This window comes from Phyllobates terribilis, unplaced genomic scaffold, assembly GCF_046119375.1.
Source record: "Phyllobates terribilis strain yellow unplaced genomic scaffold, ASM4611937v1 Scaffold_7__3_contigs__length_470593459, whole genome shotgun sequence".
Taxonomy (NCBI): Eukaryota; Metazoa; Chordata; class Amphibia; order Anura; family Dendrobatidae; genus Phyllobates; species Phyllobates terribilis.
Genome location: NW_027362767.1, coordinates 109078035 through 109096420, shown reverse-complemented (window position 1 = coordinate 109096420; position 18386 = coordinate 109078035). Strand labels below are relative to the sequence as shown.

The 18386-nt window shown below is 44.7% G+C and overlaps 1 protein-coding gene across 2 annotated transcripts in view; it reads left to right on the top strand.

Annotated features, from left to right (window-relative positions):
* HEATR5A (HEAT repeat containing 5A) overlaps nt 1–18386 on the top strand; it is a 68639-nt gene that overhangs the window by 23164 nt on the left and 27089 nt on the right. The window contains exons 15-21 of one of the 2 annotated variants that reach the window (XM_073639069.1): nt 41–216; nt 294–399; nt 1613–1803; nt 1893–2052; nt 2740–2929; nt 3927–4096; nt 13173–13199. In XM_073639069.1, coding sequence (XP_073495170.1) covers nt 41–216; nt 294–399; nt 1613–1803; nt 1893–2052; nt 2740–2929; nt 3927–4096; nt 13173–13199 — 1020 coding nt within the window. The remainder of the gene's footprint in view (nt 1–40; nt 217–293; nt 400–1612; nt 1804–1892; nt 2053–2739; nt 2930–3926; nt 4097–13172; nt 13200–18386) is intronic. The other variant, XM_073639070.1, reaches the window with a different exon arrangement.

Here is an 18386-nt window from a genome sequence, read left to right as displayed (position 1 = left end):
TCTTATCTTGGTCATTACTAATGATCATTTTATTGTACAGTTTCTCCTCAGTAATGGCATTCCTGGTGGTAGTTTAGAGTATGACCCCCATGCCATCTATCATATGCCCTCCAAAGGAGAATCCGTACCCACCCCTCTGCCGCCCACCTTTACCGTCATTCAATCCGCTGCCTCACTCTTCGGAGTTTTGCTGTCGAATATGCCGGAGTCACAGAGGTAATAATGGGGGAGTTATTACATTTCATTCATCAAGTCCATCTTGTAAGATTGAGAATGAAACCTGTTATTTGCAGAACTCAGATATTGGAGCAGTTGGTGGATTCTGTCAAACAGACAAAGGGCTTCCGTCAGCAGAGCGTCCAGTTATCGGCTTTGTCTGCTTTGCGCTGCTTCCTTAAAGTAAGTGAACCCATGAAAATAGTGGAATAACTGTGATGCATGAAAATGAATGTCCTGATGCATCATTAAATGCTAAATATTTTCATTTTAGATAACTTCATTGCAGTCGGAGAGTTGCTTTCCTGGTATAGTTTACATCTTTAATTATTGTGTTGAATAGCGTTCCTGCACCCGTTCAATGGCCCCATTGGTGCTTATGTCTGACCCCCCGCAAAACGGGATTCAGATATATGTGCCGACGGGGCCATAGACTATAATGGTGCCGGCAGAGCGAACGTGCTCTCTGATGTGCATCGTTGCATATACACTTACTGGAGGTGGACACTCAGATGTAGTAGACTGCTTCTGAGTGTCCGTCTCCATTAGGCGTCTACACCAGAAAATGATGCACGGCTGGGCGCACGTTCACTCTGTCGGCACTGTTATAGTCTATGGCCCGTCGGCACATATGTCCAAATCCTGTTTTGCGGGGGGTTTGGATGTTGGCCCCGACGGGGCCACTGAACGGGTGCCGGAACGCAATGTGAATGTACTTTTAGGATATCAATAGTATACAGTAAGTTCCTAGGCTTACCCTATGACTGCCTGCAAGCAGAAGGCATTTTTTTTTTAAAGGAATTATCCATAAAATGAAAAAGAAACAAAATATAGCATGTGTAAGAAAAAGAAATATGTCCAAAAAAAGACATTACTCACCTGTTGGCTGCAGCCATCGCATGCCACTATGGTGCTGGCCATGCAGGAATGGACATATCATTGATGCAACTTGTGCGGTCACCCAAGGGCCCAACAGGTAAGGAAGGCAACTACCACCCTCAATCAGCAAGCACCTTCTATCACTACACATAAAGGTTGTATTATGATGCGCTATTGGACTGCAAAGCGCCACATACTGTTCTTGCTCAGGGACCATCACCAACAGGTTGGACCGTAGGAGCACTGGACATTGATGCTGATCTTTTTATATAAATCTACTACAATTTCTGCTCACTTCTCTATACAAAACATGTCTGTTGTGCGAAGTCAACATTAACAATCATTTTATTGTAAAATTAGATATTCCAGTCACATTACGATAACAATGTAATGGAGTTTTCCTCCCGTTATTGTTTGCAAAGCTTAGTAAGAGACTGGCCATTTGCCTCCATGCATATTTATGATCTAATATTATCTATGAGGAGGGTTTTACATCCGATTGTTCTTGTTTCTGCAGCATTTGGCTTCCAACCACATTAATTTAGGGCCTGAAGAAACCCGAAGACCATGCCTTTCCCTGATTTTAGGAGCACTGGAGAGTAGAAACCCATGGCTGCGCTGCGCTGCTGTAGAATGTATGGCCAGGTTGGCCCATGTAGTGTCCGAACCTTTGTACACATCTAGTCTAGCTCAAGCAAGCTTTGACAAGTAGGTGATTTGGGGTCATTAAAATATTACGTCAGTCTCCTTTCTTTTAATGTGTGTCTGAAATTCATTCTTTTTGTGATTTTCTTTAGATTGAAGGTAGCTAGAGATGTGGTGGCCAGAACTGGTCACTCCCTAGCCTTAGGGTCTTTGCACAGGCACCTTGGAGGGATTGGTTCTACCCAACATTTAGCATCTTGTGTTGCTGTTTTGCATTCATTGTCTCAAGACACCACATCTCCTGAAGTTCAGGTGAGTAGAAAACCTATCAAGCTTAAAATGACATGAACCATTCTTTAAATATAGCCAAGAAAATATGGTATTTTTGGAACATTACTGTACGGTATCAGCACAACTAGTCATTATAGTCATATCCATGAGAATGGATTGGAGGTGCCCATGCTCAACCTTTACTCCATTCATTGTCTATTAGACTGCCGGATATACCAGATCACTGAAGGGTCCATAGCGAAAGGATAAGCACTACCGCTCCATTTGATGGGATGATGCATAACACCCCTTCTGGGATTTCTGGGGTCCCTATGGCTGGACCCCATGTGTTTAAAGAAAGCTCTCCCCTGTCCTATGGATAAGGAATTACTTTCAAATGTGCTTTCAAATACATGTAGAGGAAGCAAAAGCGAGTATACAGACAGGTCACAGGTGCTTGTTTTTATTTTATCCGCTGTCTTGTCTGTATAGTCTTTTGCTTCATCCCCTCACCAGGAGATGTGGTATGATCACACCATGTTCCTGCACGGTCAGACACAGCCATTACACAGTACACAGCAGGGGCACATTTATAACATTATCCCAGCACAGGAACATTTTATTTAACACCTCCAATTGTGGAAATTATTATTATTCCACGATCTATTAACCCCTTTAAAGCCCTTTAATACCGATATCTTGTTGTATCTGCTTTTGTCTTCTTTACAGACCTGGGCCCTGCACTCCCTTTCCATAGTCATTGATTCCTCAGGACCCCTGTATTATACCCATATAGAGCCGACACTGTCACTTCTTATGACCGCACTGCTTAGCACTCCTCCGTCACATGCAGAGGTCCATCGCAGCTTAGGCCGCTGCTTGAGTGCTCTTCTGAATACACTTGGGCCAGAACTCCAAGGTAACTTGTGCCAGTATCTCTCCTGTCTCTACTCATGAGATTGAGTTGTCTTCAAGGCTTTTTTTTTTTTTTTTTTTTAGAATTTATCGTTTTGTTTTTTTTTTGTTAGTTTAATCATGGTCTCCTTCACATGTATGGAGACCTCTTTGGACCGAGTATTTAAAGTTCCCATGAACAACTAACATAGAATTGACCTTAGACCCTTTTATTTCCAGGTCATTCTGGACCATGCGACAATTTATCAATCAATTGTTTTTGAACCTGTGAAAATGGACTATGTAGAAAGTGGCTGTAAAATAAATTTGGATTAGCCATTTAGCTACTTTATTTGATAATCATTCTGTCCTTCAGTAATGGGCATCTGCTCTCCATACGTTGCTAGCATTAAGCTGGTGGTGACATTGATCTTCTGAGGGCCGATCCTGATAACTGTATCTGTCCAATCTCAACCTGAGGCCTGGCATGTTACCAGCATGCTACTCTGATAGATATATCTATCTATATCTATCTATCTATCTATCTATCTATCTATCTATCTATCTATCTATCTATCTATCTATCTATCACGACTTTTCTGATAGAAATTGAGGCAGAGCCTCAAATGCAGGTGTGAACAAGCCCTAGGAAGAAGACAAGAATTTCCTGATGCTGTGGATCCTTGCAGCCTTTGCCATAACCTATCATCTTTAACATTGTATGAAGTTAATAAAATATTCTCTGTATGTTAGTAATGCGTATTATGTTTTGGAGTATTTTACTGCAGCATCAGGGTCTGTAACCTTGAAAATAATATTTTGCTACAGATGTCCACTTTTTGATAATTCAGATATTTTTTCAGTAGTCTATTATCGTGTTTTTACAGTCAATACTTTGTTAACTGCAGTGATTTTATCATTTTTAATGAGCTAGAATATTCTATGTGATTACTTCTGTATGATTTTCACAGTTTTGTTTGTTTTGTGACTGTGAGTAATGTGGTGTCTTCTCTACTTTGTAGGCAGTGGGGAATTGGTGGCGACACAAAGGGACCATTGCTTGCTAGCCTGCTCTGTGATGCAGGAGAATCCGGACTGCTTGGTCCAGGCCCAGGGCATCTCGTGTTTGCAGCAACTTCACATGTTTGCCCCTAAACACGTCAACTTGTCCAGTTTGGTTCCGACTCTGTGTGTAAGTATTGCCTTAAGGATGAGGCTTTCGCAGCCATTTTGTATGTTTTTGTATGCTTTTCAATATTGTATTCAATATAGTTTTTGTATGCTTTTCAATATTGTATTCAATATAGTTTTTGTATGCTTTTCAATATTGCCACCTCTTCTTCTCGTGTAAATGAAGATGAGCAGCTTTGTTTCAGAACATTCAAGACCTCTCATTTCAAAAGATATTCAGATTCTTCTGAATCAAAATTGTTTGCAATTCACTTGGGGCGAATTCAGAAAAATTGTGGCCTACTGGCTGCTCCGTTGTAGAGGTCTGCAGCCCATTTCCTGTCCTCCACCTCGTCTGACCTCTTCTTTCCAGTGCGCAACTTCTTTTTCGGCTTTCTTCACTTTGGGCTGGGGCTTTCTGTTCTGAGTAGGCCTCTGTTAGGAGGAAAGGAAGGCTGGATGAATCAGGGGAACAGGTGGTGGGCTACAGCAGGACAGGTGAGTGGTGAGGTGAATGGAAAGCTTAAAAGAGGTTTCTTACCCTAGATCTTCATTTCAAGCCCCCATGCAGCCCATGAATAGATGTAAACGTTGGACGTAGTCCTCTCTGCATCCATAGGAATCTCCCACATGGTCACTTTCCTTCAGAGTCTACCTTCTGTGTCTGTGCCTGTGCAGAGGTGCGAAAAGCCAGGAGACAGCCTGCACCTTCCTGATGGACCCAGAGATGGTCACATTCAATGTTCTCACGTTCTATCTATGGGTAGAAGGGAGTCATAAAAGGCTTTTCTTTATCGCTTCATTGGGGGACACAAGACCATGGGTGTATGCTGTTGTCACTAGGAGGTTGACACTAGGCAAAAAAAGAAAAAAGCTCCTCCTCCGCAGTATACACCCACCTACAGGCACCAAGCTCACCAGTTTAAGCTTAGTGTCTGTAGGAGGTAGACCTGGATCCTACTGATCCAACCCTGTTGTGTTTTATTAATGTTTCTTCTTTATTTTTCAGATACAGCTCTTCAGGGTTAACAGGGAACACTGCGTCCCCTGTTATCCCCATTTTCAAGCGACCGAGAGAGCAGTGTGGCATTTCCCACATCGCCCACTCTCGAACCCGCTGGGCAGGACCTATCCCCTGTCACCTTCGGGTGTCTCAGGGTGATTCTCGGTGGCCAGTCCTTGCCCAGTCCCCACCCCAGCCCCCTCCTCGGAGCGGCCTGGGAGGGAGACGGTGGTCACTACGGTGACCTTCCCCCAGATCCTGGGGTTGACACCGTCTCCTGCACTGTCCAGGACCGGTCAGTGCGGGAAGGAGGAAGAGCCAGGATCCCCCCTATCCACGGAGGATCTCCTGTGACCATCCTCAGAGGGAGAGAGGAAGAAGAGTCATCGGGAAAGGTACAATCCCTCCCTGCTGCCTCCTCAGCCCCAGGTCCCTCACATCTCAGCTATGGCACATGCCTACCAGCGAGCCCCGTAAATCCTGGGATAATAAGGGGGGCATCACATTTCCCCGCCGACGCTCACTTACAGCAGCGCTTGGCCACGCCCCCCCCTCCTCACAGACCTCAGGAAACGAACCGGGGGCCTCGGACTCACAATAGTATGGCGTCCCCCACAGCCCCCCCCCTTCTCTGTCCTTTTTTGCGTGGCATTTTTGCCCGCGCTTTCTCTGTCGGTGGGCAGCTTGGAGTGGGTGTTACTCTTTCCGGCAGGTATAAGCCCCTCCCGGAAACCAGCCAATCAGGACCAAGGAGCAATATGACTCTTCTGTCACGCCCACTTTTATCCCGGGGGCCTATCAGCGGCCGAGTTCCTAAGCCCGCCCCCATCCCTTCTGCCTATCGGAGCTTTAGCGCCCCTAGGTTGCTCAGGGCAGCACGCTCTGCTCCTGCCCCGCCCCTCCACGCTGCTCTCTGTTCTGGCTCCGGCAGCATCATTCTGTCTCACTGCCTCATCACCGCAGCCTTGCTACGGTCTCCGCGGCTCCGGACTTTCCGACGGGGGATACGGGACCGTGCCCATTCAGACCGGGTAGGCCCTGCTCTGGCACCTCCACACACACAGGCTCCCTCCTCTGCAGTATTCCTGGTTAGGCACATATGCCCAAACCCAGGGAGTTTTCTGTCCGTCCCTCTCACACAGTCACATATTACGCCTGTGCTCTTTGCAGTACTAAGTGGCCCGCGGGTCTGACAACTGCTTTCTGCTCGACCTGCAAGCCTCCCACCATGCTGGCACCCCAAGCCCCCCCCTGCCGCCCAGGACGAGGTAACTCCCCCTCCTCCGGAGTGGGCTGTTGCTATGTCCCAGTCTGTCTCTGACCTCACCAAGGTATCTCAATCTCTGGTGCAGGACCTAGAACATTTGCCCATGCTATCCACGGCCACCAGTGCTCCGAACGTTCCAATGGACTATTTGCAGGCACCCCTGCCCCCTCCTTCTAAGGGCAGACCGAGGGCACGTTCTCAGAAACGGACTCACACAAGCTTATCCTCCAGCTCTCCAGACTCCAAGATGCTCCCTGCATCTCACACCTCTTCCCCCGAGGTCACTCCGGGATCAGACACGGCATCAGATTCTGACTCTGGATCCGACACGGACCAATATTCTAGAGTCCAGGACATGGTTGACAGCCTTATATCGGCCGTCAATCAGACTCTGCATGTTAAAGAGGACGAGAGCCCTTCTCAGGACTACTCCTTTTCCTTCAAGAGAATCAAGCGCCCGGCATGCACCTTTTCTAACCATTCAGAATTTGATGGTGTCTTTCAGAAACAATGGGAGCATCCTGAGAAGCGCTTCACTGGAAAGAAACAGTTAGACATGCTGTACCCCTTTAACCACGACCTCGTCAGCAGATGGACGGAGTCCCCTTCTGTGGATCCTCCTGTCTCTCGGCTAAGACGGTACTGTCCCTTCCAGACGGTTCTTCCCTCAAGGACAGATAGACAGGTTGAGGCCTTGGCTAAGTCAGCCTTTGAGGCTGCTGGCACCTCCTTTTGTCCTTCCTTCGCCTCAACTTGGGTATCAAAAGCAGTCTCCGCAGTCTCCGCATGGGCCAAACAGCTTAGGCAGGGCATCCTCACCGGGGCTTCCCCAGACGATCTGGCTGACCTAGCGGATCAGATCGCCCACGCAGGGAAATATCTCTTCACGGCGTCCCTTGACGCCGCTACCTGTTCAGCCCGCGTCTCCAGCAATATCATCGCTATACGTAGGATTCTTTGGCTGAAGGCTTGGAACGCCGACCCGGCCTCCAAGAAATCACTAACAAATCTCCCTTTTCAGGGCTCCAGACTAATTGGGTCTAAATTAGACCAGATCATCTCTGATGCCACTGGGGGGCAAGAGCACTTCCCTTCCTCAGCCGAGACCTAATCGCCTTTTTCCTAGGAAACGTTACCTTCAGTTTCGGTCCTTTCGTCGGTTCGCTGAACCAGGACCCTCCTCTCAACTGGACCGTACCCCCCCAGCACAGCAGGACAAACGTAAGCCTACCTATGGGCCCACTCCCAACTGGCGTGCAAAGGGTCGCTCTTCCAAGCCCTCTGGATCCCAATCACGATCCAACAGATTTTCCTCAGCATGACTGGTCACTCCCACCTGGGTTTTCTCCCAGGGTGGGCGGCCGTCTACTCCTGTTCCGAGACCCTTGGGTATCTGCAATAGAGGATGCCTGAGTCAAGGAGATAGTGACCTCAGGCTACAAGGTCGAGTTCAACGCCATACCAAGAACACGATTTCTCAGGTCCCGCCACCCACATCCATCTCTACTTCCCGGGAGGCCGCAGTGTTGAGGAAGGCTGGTTTTGCGGACAACGTCATCCAGACCCTAATTAGTGCCAGGAAACCTGCATATACCACAGAACTTGGATAGCCTTTTTTCATCACTGCGAGAAGGATCAGCTAGCTCCCATGTCCTTTTCTCTACCGGTCATTTTGGCCTTCCTTCAGTCTGGCCTGGAGGCGGGACTCTCTCTAAGCACTCTCAAAGGCCAAGTTTCGGCCTTGTCCATTCTATTCCAGCGTAACTTGGCTTTCCGTCCTCAGGTCAAGACGTTTCTGCAAGGGGTGGCTCACCTGGCGCCACCTTATCGTCCCCTGGTGGATCCATGGGACCTTAATATGGTCCTGAGCGTCCTTCAACAGCCCCCGTTTGAACCCATTCGGGACATCTCAGCCTCTCTTCTCTCCTGGAAGGTGGCTTTTCTGGTGGCTGTTACCTCTATTAGGAGGGTTGCAGAGCTCGCAGAGCCCTTGTCGGTCGCCTTTTCTGATCTTCCATCAAGACAAGGTAGTGCTCAGGCCAGTGACTTCCTTTTTGCCAAAAGTAGTCTTTTTCTTTCCACATCAATGAGGACATTGTTTTGCCTTCCTTCTGCCCGGGCCCAGTGCACCCTCGGGAGAAATCCCTGTGCAAACTGGATCTGGTCAGAGCTCTACGTGTGTACCTTTCTAGAACGGCTTCCCTTCGGCGTTCGGACGCCCTGTTTGTCATTCCTGAGGGGCGTCGTAAGGGTCTCCCTGCTTCCAAGTCAACCATCGCCCGTTGGATACTTTCGACCATTTTGGAGGCATATCGCATCTCGGACAAATCTCCCCCTCTGGGGGTAAGGGCTCACTCCACCAGGGCGGTGGGGGCCTCTTGGGCGGTTCGCCATCAGGCTTCGGCTTCTCAGATCTGTAAGGTCTCAACCTGATCTTCACTCCACACCTTTTCAAGGTTTTACAAGGTCCACACTTATTCATCGGCTGATGCCAGTCTTGGACGGAAGGTTCTGCAGGCAGCGGTTGCCTGCAGTCAGACCTAGTCTGTGGCTACCTTGTTTTGTTCTCCCACCCTAGGGACTTCTTTTGGACGTCCCATGGTCCTGTGTCCCCCAATGAAGCGATAAAGAAAGAGGGATTTTTGGTACTCACCGTAATATCTCATTCTTGGAGCCTTCATTGGGGGACACAGCACCCTCCCTGATTTTGGGCATAGGTACAGTGGGCCCTCTTGGGCATCTAATTTAGTTTTCACGGTTGTGCCCCGTTGGGCATTGCATAGTTAATTGATTTAAGTTCCTCCTACTGCTTTAGCCACTAACTGGTGAGCTTGGTGCCTGTAGGTGGGTGCATACTGCGGAGGAGGAGCTTTTTTCTTTTTTTGCCTAGTGTCAACCTTCTAGTGACAGCAGCATACCCCATGGTCCTGTGTCCCTCAATGAAGGGTCCAAGAAAGAGATTTTACGGTGAGTACCAAAAATCCCTCTATCTAGCACAAAACACAGTCTAGGTGTATTAAGAAATTTGACCAAAATGTGACGACCCTTTTCAATTCCTTATAACTTTTCATTTCCTGTCTTGTCTCGGAGGATGCACCGACCTGAGTAGTGGATGTTGTTCATTGTGTTGCTGGATGAGAATGATTTGTTATTTTACCTTTTTTCCAGTAAATTCAGCAACTGTTATAACTATTGACAAGAGTCCAAGCCAGTTACACCTCTGACCAACACTTGAACTTCCCTGATGCCTTATTTCTAGGGTCACAATTAGGCCAACTTCTAAAGATCACCATTTGTATAGACGCAGATACAGAAGAGTTTAATCTAATGTAGAATGGACTTGCGCTTCACCAGTTGTCCATTGGACATTGTCTTCATTCACAATTTTTCATGGTGCTCACCACCAGACATATCTTGACTGAACATCACTGAGCCTCCCTCTCAGACACCCATGTTGTATGCAATGTGTAGGAGAGACATGGCGGAGACATGCCAATTTCCTCAAAAAGCTTCCACCAACCACTCTTGGGACTTAAAAGGGGTTTTCCAGGACCTTTACTCTGATGGCCTAACCTGAGGATAGGTCATCACTATCTGATCGTGGGAGTGCAACACCCGGCACCCCTGCCGATTTAGCTGTTCCCAGTGCCAGCAGCGGGCCGGAGCTGCTCAGTTTCCAAGCTTCACAGCTCTGTCAATTGTATAGTGGCCGCGGCGGAGTACTCCCTATGCACTCCCTATTCGACTCATTAGGGGGTGGATGTGCAGTACTCAGCCGCAGCTACCATACAGTTGCTTATGCAGCTCCACAACTCTGCACATCTGGCTACTGTCGGCACCAGGAACATCTGATCGGTGAGGGTGCCGGATGTTTCAATCCCACCAATCAGTAATTGATGTATCATAAGGATCGGCCATCAGTGTAAAACCCCTGGACAACCCCTTTAACATATCCTTTTTATGGATTTTCCTTTTTGTTTTTTTATACTGCACTTTATTCATACTTATACTGATACATTACAGTTGTATCTTCAATATTGGAAACTACAGCTGTGATCACTTATTTTCGACATGTTCTATGTATTGCACAAACAGCCCATTAATGAGCTATTAACAACATAATGTTCCTAAGAAAAGGCACATTAACATGTACAAACTATTTTACTATATATATGTATATATATATATATATGTGTATGTATGTATGTATGTATGTATGTATATATATATATAATTACTATGTTCTCTCTATGTATGTACTATATGCCGATGGGTAAAAGACTGATGAAAGGACTGGAGACAAAGAGTCATTGGAATTAGCACATTCTCTTGATTGACAGCCTGCTCTGCAGTACGTGTGTGCAGCGCAGGATGTCAATCAATGGGTCAGGGTGTGATTATAGCGCACTCTTTCATAGTAACTGTTACCGACCCTGCACCGCCTCGATAACTGGAAGCAAGCAGCTGCAGGGAGGATATAACTTCATTTTCTCTATGCAGCCGACTATATAGGATTTAAACTCTAGTTACCTGAGGATTACCACTATATCTGAAGGTAAATAGTATTTTAGCAGATGACTGGTTTCTTAAAGGGAACCATTCATATGAATGTACAGTAAAAGGGAAGCCTGTAATATGAACATGAAATAAGGATTGTTTTTTTATGTATATGGGTCAGTGTTGTCTGTTTCTTGTCTCTAAAACCCTTGTATGTTTTTGTTTTTCGTCCTTTTTGCCACTTTAATGTTTTTACCCCCAAAAAATTCCCTTGTGTTGCAGATTTAAATTAGGCTTTGACTTTTCAAGCTCAGTTGCCTTCAGTGAGAAGGATTTTTTTTTTTTTCAAATTTGGACAGCATATCCCTAAAAATTACAGTCCTACAGTCAGCTCTTGTGATTAGCATTTAACTCTGTGGTCCACTATGAACTAATAACTTATTCTGAGGTCATCCAATTTTAATTAATGGTGGTAATCACTCCAGTAGCATTTTGGACAACCCTTCCCCTCATCCTTCTCTGCTTTCTAGGCTGTGGTCGTCTGTCCGTCAGCTTCGTTGTTTGATCCTATGGGGCTGGTTGCCAAACTGAAGCCTGTATCCTAGCAGCCCGTGCAGGATGCTGTCTGGTTTCATCTGACTTTGGAGAATAAACTGTTGTCTGTGTACTGCATTTATCACCAGTTTTTTGTTTTGTAGGCTGTATTATTTGTCAGTTGTCCTTGAACTCTTCTCCAAAAGGGACAGAAACTAGCCGCTAATGTTTCCCATACACGATGGACAGAGAAAAGAGGAAATCCTTCCCTCCTATCTTTCATATATACCGTAGTAGGATCAATGTAGGGGATGTTATAAAGCATTACTGAGCTGTGTTGCTGTAGTTCCAGCACTGAGGTGGACGTTCTAGAAGCAGCAAAGCCTGTTTCTTCCTATCTTCTGTGCTCATTTTTGTTGTGTTTCCTTAATTTTAAGGCTGCATTCGCACATCCGTACGACACGTCCTCGTTCTGTCCGTTTTTTTTTTTTGGACAGCACACGGATCCGTAGAGTTTCATTGCTCCATACACACAACCGTTCTATAAACTGATCTGTGTCTCCGATCCATGAGACTCAGAGCATGTCCTATTCTCTTCAGTTTTGTGGATCAGAGTCTGCCATTAAAGTCTATGGGGATCTGTATAAAACGGTTGACATATTGTAGACATGATAGTACTTCAGTGTTCTATCCGAGCTTCATTTTTTTATGACTGAGCAAACTCTGACTGTGTGATAGAAGTCTGAGACTTGTTTTGTTTTTGTTTTTTTGGATATGAGAAAAACTGGTGGTAAAAACTGCCGCTGACCAAACACTGCTGAAAATCTGATCTAAAACACTGATGAAAATCAGTAAGTTTTTTTGCTTACAAGAAAAATCACTGATGTCTGAGTAAGCCCTTTAAGAAAGCATTAGGTAAGGTCCTGGATGGCAGATATGTGTCACCGAGGTGGTTGGCCTCTGTAAGGTAAAGTCAGTACCAGTAGCACTAGGTTACTGAGAGAGTTTTTGATTTGACTGGATTTTGGGTCCAGGATTTAGGAGCCACTAAAAGAGTCTGGGTGGGAAAGGTGGTTCCATAATCCAGCCTGGAGCTTACAGGCTTAATAACAGCTGCTTGGTTAGCTCAGCAGGGTGAAGTTGTGCTGAAGCTGAACAGAGGTGTTTTGTTTGTCTGTTGAATGCATTTAATACTACTTGGGCTAATTCTGCCAGGAATACCAAGGTTGATGACCCTGTTACATTTACTTTTGTTCATTGTAACTGAAGAAAGGACTATTTATCTTATGCATTTGTACTGAAGAAAGAACTGTTTATGTTGTTCATTTGTACTGGTGAAAAGCTGTTTTTGTTTTGGAGTTATAAAGTTTATGATGAACAATAAAACTTATTCTGTTTTGATATAAAAACCCTGTGCCAGTGCTTATCCAAGTGGCTACCAGAGAGCTGAAACCTTACAGGCCTAAGACTGATTTTTCACTTAGGACTGGTGACAGCCATACTGAAATGGTAATCTCAGGGTCAACATTTTATAGACTAAGGGAATTAATTTACATTTTTTTCTTTTTTTGAAGATGGGATAGGCACATATACTACGTGACTGAACACAGACTAATGAACTTGGTAACAAGTAAAAATTATTTTAAAAAAATAATTTTTTAAGCAGATCAGAATTGTTACAAAACTGAAATTTTATATGTTATATAGTGTAGAAAACGTGCAGGTTGTCTGAAGAAGAAGCAGAATGAGAACTAGACTCTAGTACTTCAATCGTCTGTCACTTTTTATCTCCTGCAGGAGGTCTTGCTGGATAATTCTATGTTGGTATGTCACCTCCTTCCCCAATTTTTGTGCAGTGCCTTCTTGCATTTTTCTTTTTTTCCTTCTTTAAATACATGTGTAGTTTCAACCTCCAAAACATTTTCTGCTCGTTGTGTTAGAAACATTGCCCGCTATAAATCAAATGTTGATACTTTATTATGACAGCAGAAAACCGATAACAGTCCAAGAAACAATTCTGTCCTACATACTTTTTAAATCTACCTTAACGGTAACTAGTCTGCATGAAAAAATTGTACAAAGGGGGTGTAGAGGTTTGCCATGCATCATGGCCATTGTGATTTACATCGGAATGGCAGTTTTGTGGGCCGTTAAATGGGTGATCTTATGACACATCTCGGTTCTTAAAGGAGTCATCCACTACTTGGACAATTCCTTCTTAATTGGAATAGCGCCCCATAAAAAATAACTTATACTCTCCTCCGATATTGGCGCCATTCTAGTAATGGCAATGTGTAAAGGCTGAAAGAACTATAGCGCAAATAGGGTCTTATCCGATTAAAATTGGAATACCATTAAAGAAAACTGCTGACCTTTCCAGATTTTGTACCACAACCATATAGTGCTTGGATCCGGCTGCTGCAGACCCACTAAGGAAAGGTCAGTGATTGTTGGAAGAATGGGTTAAATTCTGCGCTGCCAAACTTGAAGGTTTGAAGATGAATGAAGGCAAGGATCTAGCAGACCAAAAATTGTGGTTTGTCTACGCGTTTCGCAGTAGCAACACTTCTTCAGGACAACCCACAGATCACTTTTGGTTTGTGCTGAAGAAGTATTGCTACTTCAAAGCGCATAGACAAACCGCAATTTTTATCTTTTGGATCCTTAGATTCATCTTCAAACTATCTTCAATTTAACCCATTCTTCCAACAATCATTATTCTAGTGAATAATGTTTTTGCTGGTGCTGACCTGTCATTGTTATGTCATGTAAGCGCTGCAGCCAGTCAGTGGCCTCCTCACATGTTAGTCATCCAGCGTTCACGTGACCTAACAATGACACACGAGAACCAGCAAATACAGTGCAGACTTTGCTGGAATAGTACTGGTCTGGGAAGTGAATTTAAGGTTCTTATTTTACATGGGGCACTTTTCCATCTAAGAAGAGGTTGACCAAGTTTGGACAACCTTTTTTTAAAGAGAATCTGTCACTAGATCAACCCTCCTAATCTGGCTGTATAGACATGTAGGTCATAGGAACTGAAAAAATTATATTGAGATATCTGCGATCCGATGTCTTATTCCAGAGAAATTCATGTTTTTCTTATATGTAAACGAGCTGTTAAGATCTATGGGCTGGACATAGATCTCCCTGATAATCTGTCTACATATATTATTTTATATATAAGGAGTCGTTACCAGTGTGAGACATGTAGATCAGGAGAGCAGTGTCAGTCATTACATGTCTCACACTGGTAACTCCCCCTTTCATTTAAAATAGATTCTCATGGAGATCTATGTCCGGCCCATAGATCTTATCAGTTTATTTGCATATTAAGAAAAATATGGATTTCTCTGGAATAAGACATCGTATCCCAGATATCAAGGTATCATTTTATTCAAGTTTCCATGACCTACATGGGCATAGAGACGGCTTAGGAGGGTTGATCCTACTGACAGATTCTTTTTGAGGCAGATTTCCCCTTTAAGGTATAACAAAGCTACTTTCTCAAGAATATATAATTGATTCCTAATTAATACAATATATCTTCCATAAAGATTTTCTAAAATATGGTTTCATGGACTGGCTGTGTAATATTGTTTTTAACATGTAATGGCTTATTCAGCCCTAATGCAGCTGAGCAGAGTCTTCACCACACATAACGTGTATTCTGCCCACCCTGCCAGCTTCCTTTATCATGCTTCATTGAACCAAGAACGGAGCCATCTTCAAATCTAGAAAGTTGGTGGTTCTGGAAGCACCTTTATTTCTCTTGCATTTGTGCATGTGATTATAACATTTCTGGTTTGCTCATAACGCCTATTGCTTGACTTGTTGCTGTATGTTCTTTTATTTGTCTTCATGTGTTTATTGTTGTACTTTAAACTGTGAATTCTGCATTTTACTAAATGTCTGGAAACCATTTCGGAACCCCTGATGGATAGGTCTACGGAAGGTATTCCCGGCATAGACCTAAAAATAAAAGTTACAATGCTGGCTACCTTCATCTACAACTATTTCAACTTAAATCTTTAAATGTGTTCCTTGTGTAATCGCATAAGACTTACTGAAGCACTTGAGGCAGCTCCCCTGATTTTCCTCTTTTAGCAACTTTTTCGGGTTATAGCAGCTCCGCTCCTCAACGGTTCCTGTGTGACTGTGTTGGCTTTTCAGTTTTGTGCTGCATCGCTCCTTTGCAGAGATATTCACATTTGTTGCTCTTGAAACGCGGCATGTGAAATTTCTGCTTGCAGACCAACTATGTGTTTCTTCAGAGCCTTCTCTGGGGCATGCACTTCACCTCTTCTAGACGCTACCAATCATAGCTCGGCAGCATCTCAGACCGCTAGATCAGTAGCTGATCTGTGATCGGCAGCATATGGGAGGGAGAGGTGAAAGCACACTCCCACAGAAAAGACTTGAGAAACTCCCAGTTGGTCTGCAAGCCAAGATTACACACATTGAGCTCCAAAAGCAACAAATGTGAATATCTTCGCAGTAGAGTGACACAGCACAAAACGGAAAAGAGCTGCAGAATCGGGGGATCATGGGATCCTCTTTAAACATCTAGTTTTTTTTTTTTCAAGTGGATAACCCCTGGAATACATTGAATTCACATAAATCACAGTGTACAGTAAGCTCCCTTAACTAGTGGTAGTGCAAAAAGCTTTGTGTTAGACTAAAACTTAAAGGGAATCTGTCACCAGGTTTTTGCCCACTAGTCTGAGAGCAACATAATGTAGAAACAGAGACCCAGATTCCAGCAGTATGTCACTAAAGGCCCTGTCACACTTAGCGACGCTGCAACGATCCCGACAACGATACGACCTGTCAGGGATCGTTGCTGCGTCGCTGTGTGGTCGCTGGTGAGCTGTCAAACAGGCAGGCTCACCAACGATCAGGGGAGCAGCGACATCGTGGAAAGAATCTTTCCACGATGTCCTGCTCCTGGTTACCAGCCTGCTGAAGCAGGTGCAGGCTGGTAACCATGGTAAACATCGGGTTACTAGGGGCACACGCGCACCTAGTAACCCGCTGTTTATCATGGTTACCACTCTGCTACAGTGAGCGGGAGGTTACCGCTCACTTTAGCAGGCTCGTAACCATGATAAACAACGGGTTACTAGGTGCGCGTGTGCCCCTAGCAACCCGATGTTTATCATGGTTACCAGCCTGATCGCTGCTCCCGCTGGTCACACGCAGCGATGTGTGCTGACCAGCGGGAGGGCAACGACCAAAAAATGGTCCAGGACACTTTGCAGGGATCAGCGACCTCACAGCAGGGGCCTGATCGTTGCAAAGTTTCACACATGGCGACATCGCTGGTGAGGTCGCTGTTGCGTCACCAAAATCGTGACACAGCAGCGATCTCGCTATGTGAGACGGGGGCTTTACTAGGTTGCTTGCTGTAGTTTTGATAATCTGCTGATAAAACAGTGATTTTATCATGAGAGGCACTAGTAAACCTGCTGTTAGGTAGTCCTCCATTTTCATGAGCTCTATATAACCCCACCCCCACCACAGATTAGCAGTTTTCTGTAAACACTGTGCATTGCAGTAAGCTGTCACTTGGAGCGTGGGCGAGGTTATACATAGCTTAGCAATTAGAGAACTGGTAGATTTACAGCAGAGAAAACGGTAATTTTTTCAAAAGCAGAAAGAAGCCCAGTAAGTGATGCATCCTTGGTATCAGGATCTCTGTCCCTACATCATGCTGCTCTCAGATTAGATGGCAAAAACTTGATGACATTGTCTTTTAAAACATTTCTAGATCTAATCTAAAACTCTTTATCTGATGATAAAGGGTAAATATTCACTTGACGCCATTCAGTAATATTATTTCAATCTCACCAGGTCTTTTCACATTAGCAGGTAACAAGGCTATGGTCGCTTTGACAAGTTCACCACACTGATGTCGGATATCCCGGGACCAGGGGCTTTTGCCCTTTCCTTAAGGCTTGGGCGCCCTAGCAATCCCTGCTCCCCTGATTACTTCTAATGGTGAAGACGCCGGGGCCACATGCCTTGCTGAGCTCCTGAATCAGCCCATCTGTCCCCTCCCCCACTCAAGGAAGTGGGGAGAAGTAGTGTATAAAAAGACATAAACCAGACTAACAAGGGAAGAATTTACAGGGATAAATGAAAATACTAATGATACAAATATGCACTCACAAACAACAGAGTGCAATCACCGGGAAGTAAAGGAAGGAAAAAACAAATAGGAGAGGATGCTGATATGCACACAAACGAATAACCAAGCAACAGTCTTTAGAATAACACACCAAACGCCTCCTCAGACAGCCAGCTTCTCCAACTTCAGAACCAGGCAGTAAGAAACGAACACTGGCAAGCTCAGATTGCTAGAGGGGAGTGGTCAACACTGAACAGCTGAGACCATCAAAGCAGGAAAGCTCCAGGAGCTCTCAACTGAACATATTAACTCTTGCACTGCTAACAGAAACCTGCACTTTGTAATATGATGGAGAAGAGCTTCTAATCAGCAGAGGAGTATGTGAAATCAGACACCGCAGTCTTCTGGCCCCTCTGACAGATTGTATTTAACCAATACCTTTAAATTCAAGTTAGATCATCAATGTTCAACATACATTGACTATTATGCCAAAAAAATCTGTCACCACTGTTTCCTTAATAAATACCGTACATCAGAATGTGCAGGACTTTTCGAATGTACAAGAGCAGATTTAATTTGATAAAATGCCTTATTAGAGGACAATGTAGGCTACTAATCCTTCTACCACTGCAAATTGCGCTTGCATGAGACCCACTTTACTTGTTATCTGCAGACTTTTAGCATACTATGTCATATTACTTATGACGTAGGATGATTTATTTGTTGTATGCTCTTCTAAAAAAAAAAAAAAAAGAAAAGATTTATTTAAGACTTTCACTACTAGGGGTGATGTGCAGTACCATTGTTTGCTTCCTAACACATGTTTGCTATTGAAACCATGCTTCTTAGCCAATGTTTTCGATGCTACTTGTCACTTTTGC